This window comes from Phyllostomus discolor, chromosome 4 (genome assembly GCF_004126475.2).
Source record: "Phyllostomus discolor isolate MPI-MPIP mPhyDis1 chromosome 4, mPhyDis1.pri.v3, whole genome shotgun sequence".
In the NCBI taxonomy this organism is placed as follows: domain Eukaryota; kingdom Metazoa; phylum Chordata; class Mammalia; order Chiroptera; family Phyllostomidae; genus Phyllostomus; species Phyllostomus discolor.
The window spans coordinates 112,278,910-112,294,474 of NC_040906.2; the positions used below are offsets into that span (position 1 = coordinate 112,278,910).

Here is a 15,565-nt window from a genome sequence, read left to right on the forward strand (position 1 = left end):
CACTGAAAGTCCACAGTGAGAGGACCGGTGTGATGCTTCCTTTCATCTGATTTCCAAACATGTAAGATTTGGCACATTTCCCCTTTTTCTGCAGAGCTTTAATTCTGTGAAGGGACAATAGGGGTTCTGTCATAACCACTCCCTTCCTGGTGCCCTGCCTCTCTCCAGAGAAAAAGGCTGCCAGGTAGGAAGAGCCAGGGGTCAAATGTAGAGAGGAGCCAGATGCGTAAGAATGAACGTCCGCTCTCCAGGCCCAGGAGCCACGGCCACACAGACCCAGAGTCCCCTTGCCGATGCTGCCATCCATGGAGCATCGTGGGTGAGGTGAGGGGACCAAGGGAGGAGAAGGGCCCAGAGAAGGGGCCCTATTCACCCAATGGCAGCTACAAAGAGGGGACCTTCAGAAGCCCTTTGCTTGGACAGACTAGCCCTGTCCCCAGACAGATGCTCTAAGAAGCCTGTTAGGGTAAGCTAACTGCGGTGCCAAATAGCGCCCGAATCTCAGCAGCTTCACACAATACAATCCAGTGCAGGTGAGCAGGAAACTGCTCTGGGCAGTCACTTGGGAGTCCAGGCTCCTTCTGTCTTGTGTTTCCACAGACCCCTGGGACCTTGCAGGTGTCCAATACATCATCTGTGTCCCGCTGGAAGATGGAGGAGAGGTGTGGAGGATTGTGTGGGAGGTCTCATGAGCCAAGCCTGGAGGTGCCCTCAGTCAACTCCCTGCACATTCCGCTGGTCACTAAGCATCAAGGGAAACTGGGAGATGTGGACTGGGTGTGTTATGGGTTGAATTGTACCCCTCAAAAAGAGATCTTGAAGTTCAAACTCCCAGTAACTTAGAATATGACTCTTTGGAAACAGGGTCTTTGCAGAGGTAATTTGATTAAAATGAGGTCATGAGGGTGGGCCCTAATTCAAAGTGCCCAGCATTCTTATATGAAAAGGAAATTTGGACACAGAGAGACATGCACAGAGGGCAGGACACGAGCTCCACCTGAGCCCCAGCAGCTGGGAGAGAGGGTGGAGCAGACTCTCCCTCCCTGTCCCCAGAAGGACCCAGCCCTGGTGACACCTTGATTTCCAACTTCTGGCCTCTAGAACTGTGAGACGATAAATTTCTCTTGTTTAAGTCACCTCGCTTCAGGTACTTTGTTGCAGCAGCTCTAGGAAACGAACAACAGCAGCCATGTGCCCCGACTTTGGGAGCATTCAGCCAGCTCTGCCACACAATCTTCTTCAAAAGGAAGAGTAGGTGGCTGTTAGGGCAACACCTGACACCCTCCCTGGCTCTGCCACTCTCAGCAAGCCCTCTCCCCATGACTCCCTCCTCCCTTGGGCTCTCTCTCACCTTCCCCCCATGTGGAGAAGAGAGAGGAACCTTACTTTTTTTTCTCTTCCTTGGTCCAGAGGTGCACAAACCCTGCCAACACCTCGTTAACTGACTTCAAGCAAATCCCCTGATGCTGTGGGACTTGGTTTCCCTCTGTAAAGAGAGAGCAGTCCCGTCCTCTCAACAGAGGAATTAGTCATGAAAACGATGTCTGACACTTTGGAAATATGGTGTGCTGCAATCTCCCAAGACAGCAATAATCACTATAGCTCGAGAGGCTGTAAATCCTCCCCAGCTGAATGCCCAGAGCTGGACAGGGCCCAGCACCTGGGAAATTCGGCTGGATGGCGAGTGGGGACAGCAATAGTAACTCCGCTCGAGGAAGGGCCTTTTTGGTCTAGCTGGCGTCCATGTTCCCCCAGAGCCAGAGATTTGGCTGTAGCCACCTGGGCCAGGAAGGAATGCACTGATCCAGAGCCGCTAGGCATTAGTAGCCATGCGTGTCGCTTGCTGAGAGCTGGTACAGCTGGTGCAACCACAGCCAGGAAGACAGGGCCAGGGGAATGATAGTGATGTGAACACTGTCATTTACTGAGCGCTGCTGTGTGACAGGTTCTGGGCTAGTGCTGCGCCCAATTGTCTACAATTCTGCAAGGTGGGGAATGTGCAGCCCTAGCTGGTGTGGCTCAGTGGATTGCGTGCTGGCCTATGAACCAAGGGGTCGCAAGTTGGATTCCCAGTCAGGGCATATGCCTGGTTTGCGGGCCAGGTCCCCAGTGGAGGGCACATGAGAGGCAACCACACATTAATGTTTCTCTTTCTTTCTTTCTTCCACCCTTCCCCTCTCTCTCTAAAAATAAATAAATAAACAAAATATTTTTTTAAAGACAGGGAATGTGCAGTCAGTGTGCCGGGTCTGGGTGCGTTTTCGTCTTGGGTCTCTTGGGCTATCTTAAACCATCTGGGTCCAAAGCCAGTTACTTCACGCTTTGTGCTTCCAGGTCCTCATCAGAACAATGGACATTAAAATGATGCCACTTCACAAACCAGGGTTCCTCCCAGAAGCTGTGGGTCAGAGGCAAAGGGCAGGATCAGAGAAGAGAAGCAGGAGGCCCAGGGTGGAGCCTCTGCCTGCAGGGGCATCCTCCTGAGACTTACTCCATTGCCCCCCAGGAGCTGCTGGCAACCAGGTTCTCCTGGCCGAAGGGGGATTCCTGGGCCCGCTCCCGTGGCCCATGCCTCATCCCAGCAGCAGGTCTTCAGACTGGAGAGGCAACAACTAGGGTGCAGCTGGTGGGCAGCATTAATGAAGCCACACTCACATGGCTCTTGGAACAGAGCCTGGCTGAAGGCAAGTGCTCAGTAAATGTTGGCCTTTCTTATTACCCCCAGTTTACAGACCGTCAGACTGAGGATTGGAGATGTCCAGTGAGCAACGGAACTGGATTTGCACCCGAGACTGACAGGCTCTGAGATATGTGTGTATCCGCATGCATGCTTGTATTCAGCTAAAAGATGTTGGCTCTTTGCCCATCTAGTCCCCTAGAAGAGGGATATGATCTTCAGTTTTGGAAAATAAACAATTTTCTTAGGAACTTAGACCTTGGAAAGGAACCTGAACAACATGGACAAGAGACATCTGTCTTTTTAGCAGGTTTTTCTCCTCTCCCTTGTCCTCCTTCCCCACCCCCACTCCTGCCCCCACCCCCACCCCTGGTCTCTCTGCCTCCCCTCTCCCTCCCTCTCCATCTTCCCTGGTGTGAAAGTTTCTGTCCTGCCCATTGGCTAAGACTTCCTACCAAGGAGAGGGTTTTCTTCAGCCAGGGACAAAGGAGGATGGGGTGGCCTGCTCTGGGATCTGTCTCCAGAGGGACAGGCCTTGCTGCATCTTATCCTCAGATGCACACAGCAGTTGCTCCCCCTTGCACTTCTGAAGATACTCTGAAAACTGAATTTTTTTAAATAGAAGATGAAGGTGACCCACTTTAGGGCCACAGAAGCTTTGGGCATGAGGGTAGGAGCAGGACCCAGAGCTCTGGGCTGCAGAAGAAGGAGCCACAGAGGGCTCCCAGGACCCTCTGCACTGCCACAGACTCAGTGGCTCCCCAGGGCCACTGCTCCAGCCTTTGGGGCAGGTGCCCCGGGATGCTGCCAGGGCTGCTCTGGGAGTAACTACTTTTCATCCTGGAGCCTTGGTCTTCTCATCCATAAATGGGCAAAATACCTGAGAAGATTGGGACACCCTGAGCACTCAGCAGCACCCAGCTCAGGGTGGGGGCTTGGTAAGTGTAGCTATTGTTTTTGTTCATGGTTATTGTTAGTTTAGGAAATAGTATTCCATCTGTTCAAATTTCTTTTCTTAGGGAGCTTCCTGCCCTTCATTCTAGAGGGTTTCTCCTAGTCCACTTAGGCTGCTATAACAAAAATATCATAGGCTTGGTGGCTTATAAACAACAAATGCTTCTTACAGTTTTGGAGGCAGGAAGTCCAAGATCATGGTAGATTTGGTGTCTGGTAAGAGTCCACTTCCCAGTTCATCGGTGGCCACTTTTCCTCTGTCCTCCCGTGGTAGAAGAGGCAAGGGAGACTCTGGGCTCTCCTTCATCAGGGCACCTGTCCCATTCACAAGGGCTCAGCTCTCATGACCTAATTACTTCTGAAAGCCCCCACCTACTAATACCAGTACATTGTGGGTTAGGATTTAACATGAATTGGGGGGGGGCATAAACATTCAGACCACAGCAGAGCCTGAGAAGGGGTCCTGATAGCAGGGTGGGAATTGGCGAGAACTGTGCTCCCCAGTACATAATCTGCTCTCTCTCCCAGTGCATCTTTCTTCTGATAAGTTTTTGAGCACCTACTATATGTGTCAGACACTTTACTGGACCCTGGATTGACACATTGCCATTGGGATAAATGTCACAGAGCACCTGCCATGTGCCGGGGCCTGTGCCAATGCTGGCTATCCAGAGACAAAGACTGAAACATCATTCTCTCCAGGAGCTCATGGACTAATGAGGAAGAGCCATGAGACATTGACAGAAGATGGTTAAGTGGGAGACTTCTGACCAAGATGGAAACATAAGTAGACACACTGTGCCTCCTTACACAACCAAAAGAAGGACGACAACAACTAATTTAAAAACAAACAGAACTGACAGAAAATTGAACTGTATGGAAGTCTGACAACCAAGGAGTTAAAGAAAAAAATATTCATCCAGACTGGTAGGAGGGGAGGAGATGGGCAAGAGGGGTGGAGAGGACTCACAGCAATGTGGTGGCTGGAGGACCGGAACGGGAAAGGCAGTGGCTGGTGGAGAAGGTGGTCCCACATTCTCGTGCAGATAAACCAGGAGGAACAACTGGGGAGTGAGACAGACTGTGCAACCCAGGATTCCAGCTTGGGGAAGTAAAGCCTCAAAACCTCTGACTGAAAAAAACCTGTGAGGCTTGAGGCTGAGGGAGAAACTCCCAGCCTCACGGGAGAGTTTGTTGGACAGACCCACAGGGTTCTAGAATGTACACAAACCCATCCACCCAGAAGGGCCCAATTTGCTTGTGGGTAGCAGGAGAAGTGACTGAAAGCCAGTAGAGAGCTGAACAGTGGCATCGTTTCCCCTTGGACCTCTCCCCCACATACAGCACCACAGCACAGCACACACGGGTTCCCCCGCCCTGGCCAATACCTAAGGCTCTGCTCCTTACAATATAATAGGTGCACTGAGAAAAAAAAATGGCTGAAATGAAAGAACAGATCAAAGCTCCAGCAAAAATACAACTAAGTGAAGAAAAGATAGCCAAACTATCAGATGCACAGTTCAAAACACTGGTAATAAGTATGCTCACAGAATTGATTGTGTATGGTCACAAAATAGAAGAAGATGTGAAGGCTACAAAAGGTGTAATAAAGGAAAATGCACAGGGAACCAACTGTGACAGGAAGGAAACCAGGACTCAAATCAATGGTTTGGACCAGAAGGAAGAAATAAACAGTCAACCAGAACAGAATGAAGAAACAAGAATTCAAAAAAATGAGGAGAGGCTTAGGAACCTCCAGGGCATCTTTAAATGCTCCAACATCCGAATCTTAGGGGTGCCAGAAGGAGAAGAGGAAGAGGAAGAAATTGAAAATCTATTTCAAAAAATAATGAAGGAGAACTTCCCCAATCTGGCAAAGGAAATAGACCTCAAGGAAGTCCAGGAAGCTCACAGAGTCCCAAAGAAGTTGGACCCAAGGAGGAATACACCAAGGCACATCATAATTACATTTCCCAAGATGAAAGATAAGGAGAGAATCTGAAAAGCAGCAAGAGATAAGGGGACAGTAACCTACAAAGGAGCTTCCATAAGACTATCAGCTGAATTCTCAAAAGAAACCTTACAGGCAAGAAGGGGCTGGAAAGAAGTATTTGAAGTCATGAAAGGCAAGGACCTGCATCCAAGATGACTCTATCCAGCAAAGCTCTCATTTAAAATAGAAGGTTGGATAAAGTGCTTCTCAGATAAGGTCAAGTTAAAGGAGTTCATCATCACTAAGCCCTTGTTGTATGAAATGTTAAAGGGACTTATCTCAGAAAAAAATAAAAACTATGAATAGTAAAATGATGACAAACTCACAAGTATCAAAAAACAAATCTAAAATAAACAAAAACAAAAACTAAGCAAACAACTAGAACAGGAACAGAATCACAGAAATAGAGATCACATGGAGGGTTATCAGCAGGGGAAGGGGAGAGGGGAGAAAGGGGGAAAAGGTATAGGGAATAAGTGGCATAAACGGTAGGGAGAAAACAAGACAGGGGGAGGTTGAGAATAGTATAGGAAATGTAGAAGGCTAAGAACTTATATGTATGACCCATGGAAATGAACTAAAGGGGGGAATGTTGGTGGGAGGGCGATGTACAGGGTGGAAGGGAATAAAGGTGAGAAAAAATGAGACAACTGTAATAGCATAATCAATAAAATATATTAAAAATAAAAAAATAAACTGTCTGAAAACTTAGCCCCTTTGGCTGACTCCCCCTGCAAAAAAAAAAAAAAAAAAAAAAGAATGTGGTTAAGTTTTTCAATTCATTCTTTTTAGTGTTTTGAACAAGAGACACTGAATACCTAGCATGTGCCAGCCTGGCACTGGGTGCTGTGGGTATAGAGATGAATAAAACAAGACCCCTATTTGGGGAAAAACCAAGGGATTACTCAGCAAACATCCAAGAGGGTTCCAAAGTACTCAGAAGAAAGTGAAGAAGGGGGTGGAATCATGGAAAGCCTCCAGGTAGAGGTGACCTCTTCTCTGAGACTCTGAGAGCGGGAAGGAGTTGGGGAACCCTGAGAACCCTGTTAGGAAACCCTTCCAGGTCCCTGCAGCTGACAAAAGCCCCTATGTGGTCCCGTAAGTTTTCTCAGAGAGGGGGCCGTTTCAGCAGGGTCCTGGAGTATGAGTCAGAGCTCAGGGAGGCAGGGTGGTCGAGGACACTTCGAACAGAAGGGACCGTGTTGCAAAGAGATGGGAAGAAGTACTTGAGAGGTTTAGCTGGAATGTAAGCTGGAATCGATCCAAGCTGACTCCTTAGATGCTGATGAGTTTGGAGGACTTGGTGCTGGGGGGTGGGGAACCAATGGACAGGCTCAGGGATGAGGTCAGGTGAGGGTTTTAGAAAGAAAGTCCTCTAGGAAACTAGATAAGGAGGGAGGGAGAGCAGTTAAGTTGTTGAAGAAAAGAATCAGAATTTGGACCTACTCTGAAGCTTACTTACAATTTGCGGAGACAACACCCAACCTCCAGCAGCTATGGGACACACACACACACACACACACACACACACACACACACGGAGGCACCAGGACATGGCACCTGGTACCACCCATCACAGCCGAGACAGAATCGGGAAGGCTGTGCGAACACTATGCACTTATTACAAGGTACAGGCCCGTGCCAGTGCTGAAATACGGCGTGCTGGCTCCTTCACAGCCTGTGTCATGAAGAGACAGTTACAGTCCAGAGTGGTAAGCAACTCAGAGCCTTTGGGTAAAAGGAGAGGTTGGGTAATCGCCACCCAAGTGTCTCTGGGCTCAGGGGGCCAACCCCCATCCCTGGATAATCTCCTACTCCCACTGTCTTCAGCTGGGCTAGCCCAGAAACAAATCCTGAGAAGAGGACTTAGAACAAGTAGTTTATTTGTGTCTGGGAGGGGTCCCCAGGAAGTACTAGTCCCCTACTTTTGGGAAGTGAGACAGGCCAGGGAAGGAAGCCAGCAGTGAGTGTGTTACTGAGCAGGTTGCCACCGCCAGAGGCTGGGGCTTAGTCTCAGTGGCCTGATCAAGTGGTGAGGAACTGGGTATCTATCCATCCACTCCTGTTTGTTCACGCTGAGAGCTGCTCCTAGGGGTGCCTGCCCTGCACTGGCTGAACCCAAAACTCCCCTCCCAGTCAGAAAGTGCTCTATTAATTGCAGAGGGCGGAACTTCTAATCACCTGCTGATCATGATTGTAATTGTAATCTACAGGGTGCCAGTAAGTACATGTTTGATGTCTCCCTCCTGCATTAGACTAGAATTTCCCTGAGGATAGACTGACTAGTCTCCACTTTACCACAAGTGGGGGTGGGAGGGGCTAGTTCGGTGCCTGGCATGTGGCAGGTGCTCAACAGATGCTTACCTGAATAAATGTAATTTAGAGGTTGATAAGTTCATAGTAAAGGCCCAATTCTATCTGTCTTTCTCTAGCCCTTATCTTCCTCTGTCTACCCCTCCTCTCCCCAACCTCCACCCTGGGATGGCAGGGCCTGCAAGCTGTTTCTGAATAGTTAGCTATCCATCCATCCATCCAGGTATATATACACTTGACCCTCGAACAACACCGATTTGAACTGCACAGGTCCATTCACATGTAGATTTTTTCCCCATAAATATGCAGTTGGTCCCTGAGAGTTCCCCGTTTGCAGATTCAGCCAACACTCCCCATCTGTGTTTGGGCATCCCAGATACGGCAGGGCTGGCGGTATGCATTGTTCTACTCCATTTTCTGTAAGAGACTTCCACATCCGGGGATTTGGGCATCTGTGAGGATCCTGGAGCTAATCCAAGGAAAGCATGTCCTAGGGGATGAATGTAGTTTGGGGGTGTCAAAAGTTATCTATGTGTGGATTTTCAATGGTGAGGGCGTTGGCACCCCAAACCCTGGTGTTATTCAAGGGTCAACTAACTGTATTTCCCTTCTTCTAGATTAGTAAATGTCCTGGTATTTAATCTTGCCAGTGACTGCTCGGAATAAAAGGCACTTTTCCCAGACTTCTTCAAAGCCAAGACTGCCCCTGTGTCTGAGTTCTGACCACTGGTGGGACTGACAAGTGTGTCTCTCAGGGTGTGTCCTTTCGGGAGGAGGTGCCCCCATCATCTTCCCTTTCCCCCTTGCTGGCTGGGATGTGGCAGTCACGGCTGGGCCTGGAGCAGCCACCTTGGGTCATTAGGTGGAAACCTTGGGCCACAAGAATTCCGAGGCTTGAAGACCCCCAGCCCCAGATGATCACGCAGCCATGCTCCACCCCTCGCTGAAACTCCAACCTTGCGTTACAGGACACAGCCCTCGATTACTGCCGCGGGTTGTTTGGGGTTTTCTGTCATGCTCGGCTGAACAAACTAATCCTCAGTGACACACAGAAGGTGACTGTTAGATTGACTTCTGGGAAGAGGAGGGAATAAATGACTCCCAGACAGATCCACCCTCCTTCTGGGCTTTAAAAAGTGCTGTTCTCCCCCTGAGGAACAGCTATTCCCACACAACCTCTTTCCCTTCGGAATGTTCCAGACGTGCCCCAGGCAGGCTCCAGGGCAGGGGGCGGGGGTGCTGCTCTGCCACGCCTTTCCAAGGGTGACATCAAAGTTCTTTGGGGGTGGGGGAGGGTAAACTCCTTTTCCCGCCCAACTGGTCACAGTCACTGGGGGACAGAAAGTCTGTGCCTTCTTAGCACTCCCTCCCACAGGTTGCGGGCCAGTGGTGCGCCCCCGGTCCCCCCCCACCCCGCCCGCACTGTGTTTGCAGGTGGATGCAAATGCCGGTAAAACACCGGGAGACAAAGATGCAGGAGTCACAGGAACAGCCGTGGGCACTCGTTATCAAGCGGACACAGAGATTCTAAGAGCCTAGTGATTCAGTGCAGGGGCCCGGGGGGCTGCAGGAGTGGGGGAAACCTCCTCTCCCCAACAGCAGACTCCACCCATCCATTCGTCGTGTCCCTTCTCCTCCCCAACCTTGGCTGTCCCAGGGCTGCCCTAGGGACAGAGCTCGGGAATGAGAGGTCTCGGAAAGGAGGCAGCCCCCCGAGTGGATCTGTCTTTCTAGTCACTCACAGCTCCCGGGGCTACATTTTCCGGGAGGGGTCTGAGGGCCGGTGTCACCTTGGACGAGTCCCAGGCGCTCCTCCGACCTCAGTTTCCTTTGCGGTGCCTCGAATAGGTGGCGGTGGTTTAGCTCTCCTTCACCAGGGGCACCTGGGAGGAGGGCGGGGTGCGTGGGTGGGGATGAGGACGCAGGACCCTGCACCTCCCGACCCGGAGGGGCTGACGGGCACGGCGGGGCTGCCGGGGGGGGGGGGGGGGGGTCCGGGGCCGGGGTGGATGGCTGGGGACCCTGCCTGGCCCCTCCCGCGGGCGGGGCGGCCCCGCGCCGGCTCCTCCCCCGCGCCCGCCGCTCGACGCCCGCCGGGGATTAGTCGCAGCGCGCGGTTCCGCAGGTGGCAGCGGTGGCCCAGTCCTGAGCGCCCCGCCATGGCCCGCGCCCCGGGGCCGCTCCGCCTGGCACTGCTGCTGCTCGGGACGGTGGGCAGGGCAGGCCCCCGCCCCCAGGTGAGGCCGCGGGCCCCGGGAAGGGGGGCGGAGGCACCGCAGGGTCCTGGCAAAGGCGGTGGGACTTGAGAGAAACTCCGCGACCGCAGAGGGAGGGAGCCGAGACCTCCAGGGATGCAGGGACTGCGGAGCCGGCACCCTGCGCTGGGTGCCCGAGGTGGCTTGGCAGCCGAGGTGGCTTGCCCAGCGGGCGACCGCCGCCGTCCCAGGCAAGGCGCCGGCTTCCTGGCCGCCCCGGCCCCTCCGCCTGTGAGCCGGCTGCCCCGCGGCCGCCGTGCGCTGCCGACTTCTGCACCGCGTCTCCCCAGACACTTTCCCAACTCCTCCTTGGAAACCCGGGCCAGTCGCCCTGCCCTTGCCCCAGCTCGCTCCCTCCCACTGCGCCCGACCCCTGCCGCGAAGTGCCTACCCCCAACCTGCACGCTCGCTGGTCTGAGACCCCAACAAGACTGGGAGCGCGAAAGGGCCAGGGTGTGGACACCCTGCTCCATTACCCCTTACCAGCCCCCCAGCACAGGCTTTGACTCATAGCCCCAGGGACGCAGCTTGTTGTCCTTCCTGGTGACCTCCCAGATGGAACTTGTCGCACCCCCCCCCCCCACCTCGCCCGTTGCCAGCCCCTGCCGCAGACAGGCAGGAGGCTCCCGCTCCTGCAGCCAGTCTCCCCATACACTAGCCTAAGCCCCCACTGGACCCCTGGTTGACAACACACACCAGAGCACAGGCTGAGACACAGATACCTTGGCCTCCTGCATGCCACTGGAGAGCAGGCCACAGCGAGGACCTCTGAAGCCCCTCTTCTTGGCCTTCACTGTCTTACCTGTCTTTCCCGTCTCCAGGCTCTGGCTCTGGGGGCTGTGGTCAGCCTGCTTTTGGGAAGGGGAGTTGCCAAAGATGCTGTGAGATGCTTGAGCAAAGAGGAGGCACAGGCTTGGGGTGCCAGTCCTGTGTCAGGAACTGCCTCTTCCCATGCTCTCCCATTCCTATCCCCAGAGCTTCGGGGAGTGGGCCCACACAGGCCTGGAAGTGTGTCCCAGCACAGGTGGGAGGCAGAATCAGAATCGGGGCCACTGCCCTGGGGGGGGGGTTACTCTACCCCTTGACAATCCAGATGTGGACACATGTGCCTCCCAGCTAAGGTTCCGGCACCTTTTCAGCCCTCAAACTTCTTTCCAGGTTCCCTCCCTCTCCCTGCCCCCCAGCCGGCTTCGGCCCTAGTGCAAGAGACACCTTTCCCTCCCACAGCATCTGCCCCCAGACCCTCAGCTGGGGTCTTGGCTCTCCTGGTGCACTTGGGATCTTTCTGGAGCCAGGACTACAGACCAGTTACGTGCTTCTCTCTCACCTTGGCCTCCTCCCCTGGCTGGGATGGGATGGGATGGGGTTTGCAACCTGCTCCAGACCGAGTTTGCAGACTGGTTTGGATTAAGGGAAGAGGAGAGGTGCTGGGGGCTGCCTGTCTTCTCCCCAAAGTGCCTTCCTTTACCCAGAGGAGAGAGGCTCTTTGAACCTGCCCTTTCTTCTAATCCCCTCATTCCTCAACCCTGGACCAAGGGCAAAAGCCAAATGTCTTGGCACCATAACAAGGCTGAGAGGCAGAGGAGGGTAGGATGAGCCAGGCTCAGAGCAGAAAGTGTGGAGCCTCAGGGTACGCTCTTGTAGGGGGACCTGAGCATCCCTGGCTGCCATGGAGATCTGAGGGACAGGGACTTTGAGATTAGACTGCAATAATTGTGACACAACTTCATGCCCACATGTAATATTCTAATAAATGGTAAATTTTGCATTCTGTTTTCTGTTCATGAGGCTGGCAAGACTAGAGTTACTCCCTCCATGCCACTGATGAGGGGACAAAAGCTCAGAAAGAAAGAAGTGTTCCCTGTGTAAGGTGACCCAGCTGGTCAGGAATAGAGAGGAACACGGGGTCCGGAGCTGGGCTTGTGCCCAGTACCTGCCTACCCGGGTGGGTCTGGAGGAACGTCAGAGAGTGAGAGCTCCGCGTCTGGCCAGGCTGGAAGCAGCTTCCCTGCAGGCAGGCTGTGGCCAAATTGAGCTCTGAAGAAGGGAACCTAGGCCACGCTATTGCTGCTGGGAAGGACCACCCCTCCTCTATTCCTTACTTTCCCAAGAGCCCTGTGAGGGAGCTGTTCTGCAGGGGGACAGGCAGGCCTTTGACACCCAAAATTACCAGACAACCTGGGTTCACATATTCAGTCTGCTATTAGCTGGCGATCTTGCAGAGGACCACTGACTGCCTGGAACCTCAGTGTTCTCCTCTGTAAATAGGGACTACAGGCTCTCCCACACAGGGCTGTGGAGAGGACTGAGACACTGGTACCTGGGGCAGCAGCTTCTGTCACTTGGCAGAACTGACTCATTTGTCCTCTGGAACCTGGAAGCCTTCTCCAGGGCAGCAGGATAGGGCTTGCAGAGGGGCTCTGGGAGGCTCCGGGTCTGCACTCCCCTGAGGGGTGGCGGAATTCCTGGGTGTATAGTGCCCAGCATGGACATTGTTCTGAGAAGGGTTTGCTCCTGCACATGGACCCAGGGGGGTGCTGGGGCAGGGGCAACCAGGAAATCACATCCTGCCCTCTGGTGCCACCTGGTCTATGCAGATTCCTGTGTGTGTGTGTGTGTGTGTGTGTGTTAGAGAGATACAGAAATAGAAGCAGGGAGGGAGGGAGAGACAGAAGGAGACAGACCAGGGGTGAGGGCTGTGTGGGCCTGTCTCTCTGTGTCTTTGTACATGACCCTGTGTGACAGTTTTCTTGTGTGCAATACATCTCAGCATGTAATTGTGTCTGACGGTGTGTATGTCTTTGTGACTTCATGTGTGATACTGTGTCAATGGGAAGGTGTGTGTGTATGTGACATCTTTGTGTGTGACTGGGTGTCTGCCAGTATGAGCCTGTGTGTGGGTGACAGAGTGCTTGTCACAGAGTGCGTGGCTGTTTCTCTGTATGTGTGTATGTGACAGTGTGAGTTGAGAATATGTCAGTTGGGGGGGGGTGTGTCTTGGGGACAGTGTCTCAGCATGTGAGTGTGTATCTGACTGTGTGTGTTTGTGTGCCAGAGAGACTCTGGGTCATGTCTCAGTAAGTAAGCATGTCCGTGTGTCTGTGTGAGGGATGTTGTGCGTGTGAGAATGTGTGCCGTTTTCCTTTCCCTGTCGTTCAGCTCTTGTATCTGGAACCCTTAAGACAGAAAAAAGTGAGGGCGGGGGCTGTCTCAGAACCAGGGGTCGGAGAGGTGCACCCCTCCAGGGCACAGGGGCCAGTAGTTTGGGCTCTGGGAAGTGGCCAGAGAGGAAGGAGCCTTGGGGTCCTGGAAGGAGCCCTCCTTTTTTCTTTCAGGAGGCCCTCTCCCATTTTTCCCACCTTTGTGGCCCAGGGAGGCAAGGTCTCTTTCCTCCTTCCCTTCAGTCAAAACGTACCTAGAAAAGGAAAGAATTCGAAGAAACTGCAGGAGGAATTTTTCAGGTTAGCAGCCAGTCTTTGGAGAGGGTGCCTTTTCAGAGTGTGGGTGGGGACACCCAGCATCTCAGGAGCACCCACTCCACCTACATCCTTCTTCTCTGCTCCTCACACTGCCCACTGCTACAGGGCTCATCAACTCATATGGATCTTCACCGACTTTGGCTGGCTGGATCTGTGCAGTGGCTCTTTGAGAGCAATGATATGCCCGTATTATAGGTGAGAGAGCTCAGGCCCCAAAAGATGAAATGTGTCCCTTCGATCCCAGCTGAGATTTAAGCCAAGCGGTGGGGAGGCCAGAGGTCCTGGGACTCATCCTGTTCAGTGCTTGCGCACCATTCCCTCCCGGCATCCTTTGTCACCTCCTGCTTCCTCCCCAAACTCCTGAATCTGAGAGACACCCCCTCCTATTGTAAACTTCATACCATTTGCCTTCTCCCCCCTCAGAGAGATCCCATGAAGCCTGGCAAGTCCCAATTTTCAAAACTGCCAGCCAGACCTCACCTAGGCCCACAGGCCCCCTCGTGGCTGCCCTGTGTTCTGGGCCAGCTCTGCTGCCCTGTGAGGAGCAGGGGCACCGACCACTGTGTCCTCCCCGCCACCCGGCTGCCCCAGCCCCACCTCACCAGTCTTGGAGCAGGGCCTCATAGCACAGGAAGATGAAATGCAGTTGGGGCTGGTGGTCAGGGCCTTGTCCCCCCTCACTGTTTCCTGCCCTTGGGCATGGAGCCCCCAGGGTCCCCACTTGGCTTTGCCGCCAGCTATGGTCGCTGCTGGAAGATGTCACAGATTAAGCAGGTGATTGGTGCTTGGTGTGAAGAGTTTGTTGATCCTAAAAGTGGTGGAGGGGTGGGGTGCAGACTCCCCAGGAAACCAGGCTGCTTGTTCCTCTCTTTCCTCCCCTGTAAACAGCAGAAACTGAGAGAGCGGCTGCCACCGACCCTGCATTTTCCCTGGCCTAGGGACCACTGTAAGCATTAACTCACCCGATCCTCAAAACAAGCCTGGATGTGTGGGGACTGTTATTTCCATTTTGCACATGTGTAAACTGAGGCTAGAAGTTAAAACTCTTGCACAAGTCACAGACTTAATTTATTGGGAATTAATTTATTAATTCAGTGTCAGGCCCAGGTCTGGGCCCAAAGCCAGGGCTGTTCCCTACCACTGTGTTAACTGAGCTCACCTGAGCACCTGGGCCCAGCCGTACTGGGTGGCCACCAGCCCCGTCCCAGACCGGATCCTTGCCTCTGTTCCGGGCTCTTCCCGCTGCTCTCTTCCTGCCCCGGTGAGTCCTCCTGAACATCATTCCAAGGCTTTCCCCTGCTCCCCGGACCATCAAGGTCCCTACCTCTACCTTCGTCCCTGCTGGGTTCTTCTGCTGAACCCCTTGCTTGCCCAGTCTACCCTCCACACGCCCTTAATCCACCTCCAGCTCCCCATCCCTGTGGGGTCTCCAGTCTATACTGAGCATGGCCCCAACCACTCCCTGAGCACTCCCACACACTGCCTTCTCTGTTGTGTCCTGCAGACCTCACCCCACCCACGAGTGAGCGACACTTCCTGGCCTGGGGATTCTCTCAGACCAGAGCCGTGTCCTACATCTTTGTGTTCCTGTGTCTGCCCATCCTTCCCGCTTGCTCCCCAACACCGCCACCCAGAGTCTGACACATTCTGGCTTCCATGGATACCGGGTTGGGGAGAGGCCTGCGGCCCAGGTGACTCGTTGGAGGGGGGATTCAAGGGAGAGGGAGGAGCAGACTGGGAGACCCCATGCTGGTGCAGGAAGATGACAGGATCCCCACTGTCAAGAAGCTCTGTTTGAGGGGAGAGACAAAGACTCTGTTCTTACTTGTCTCTGTGTGTTCTCACCACACTTTACTTTTAAAATTTATTTTTAGTTATACTTGACATATGATAT

The 15,565-nt window shown here is 53.3% G+C and overlaps 1 protein-coding gene across 1 annotated transcript in view; it reads left to right on the forward strand.

Moving 5' to 3' along the window:
- Nucleotides 1-10,053: 10,053 nt before the first annotated feature.
- GLP1R (glucagon like peptide 1 receptor) overlaps nt 10,054-15,565 on the forward strand; it is a 32,431-nt gene continuing 26,919 nt past the window's right edge. Inside the window, exon 1 of the mRNA XM_028509968.2 lies at nt 10,054-10,174. Within this exon, the coding sequence (XP_028365769.1) occupies nt 10,097-10,174 (78 nt within the window). The 5' untranslated portion in view covers nt 10,054-10,096. The remainder of the gene's footprint in view (nt 10,175-15,565) is intronic.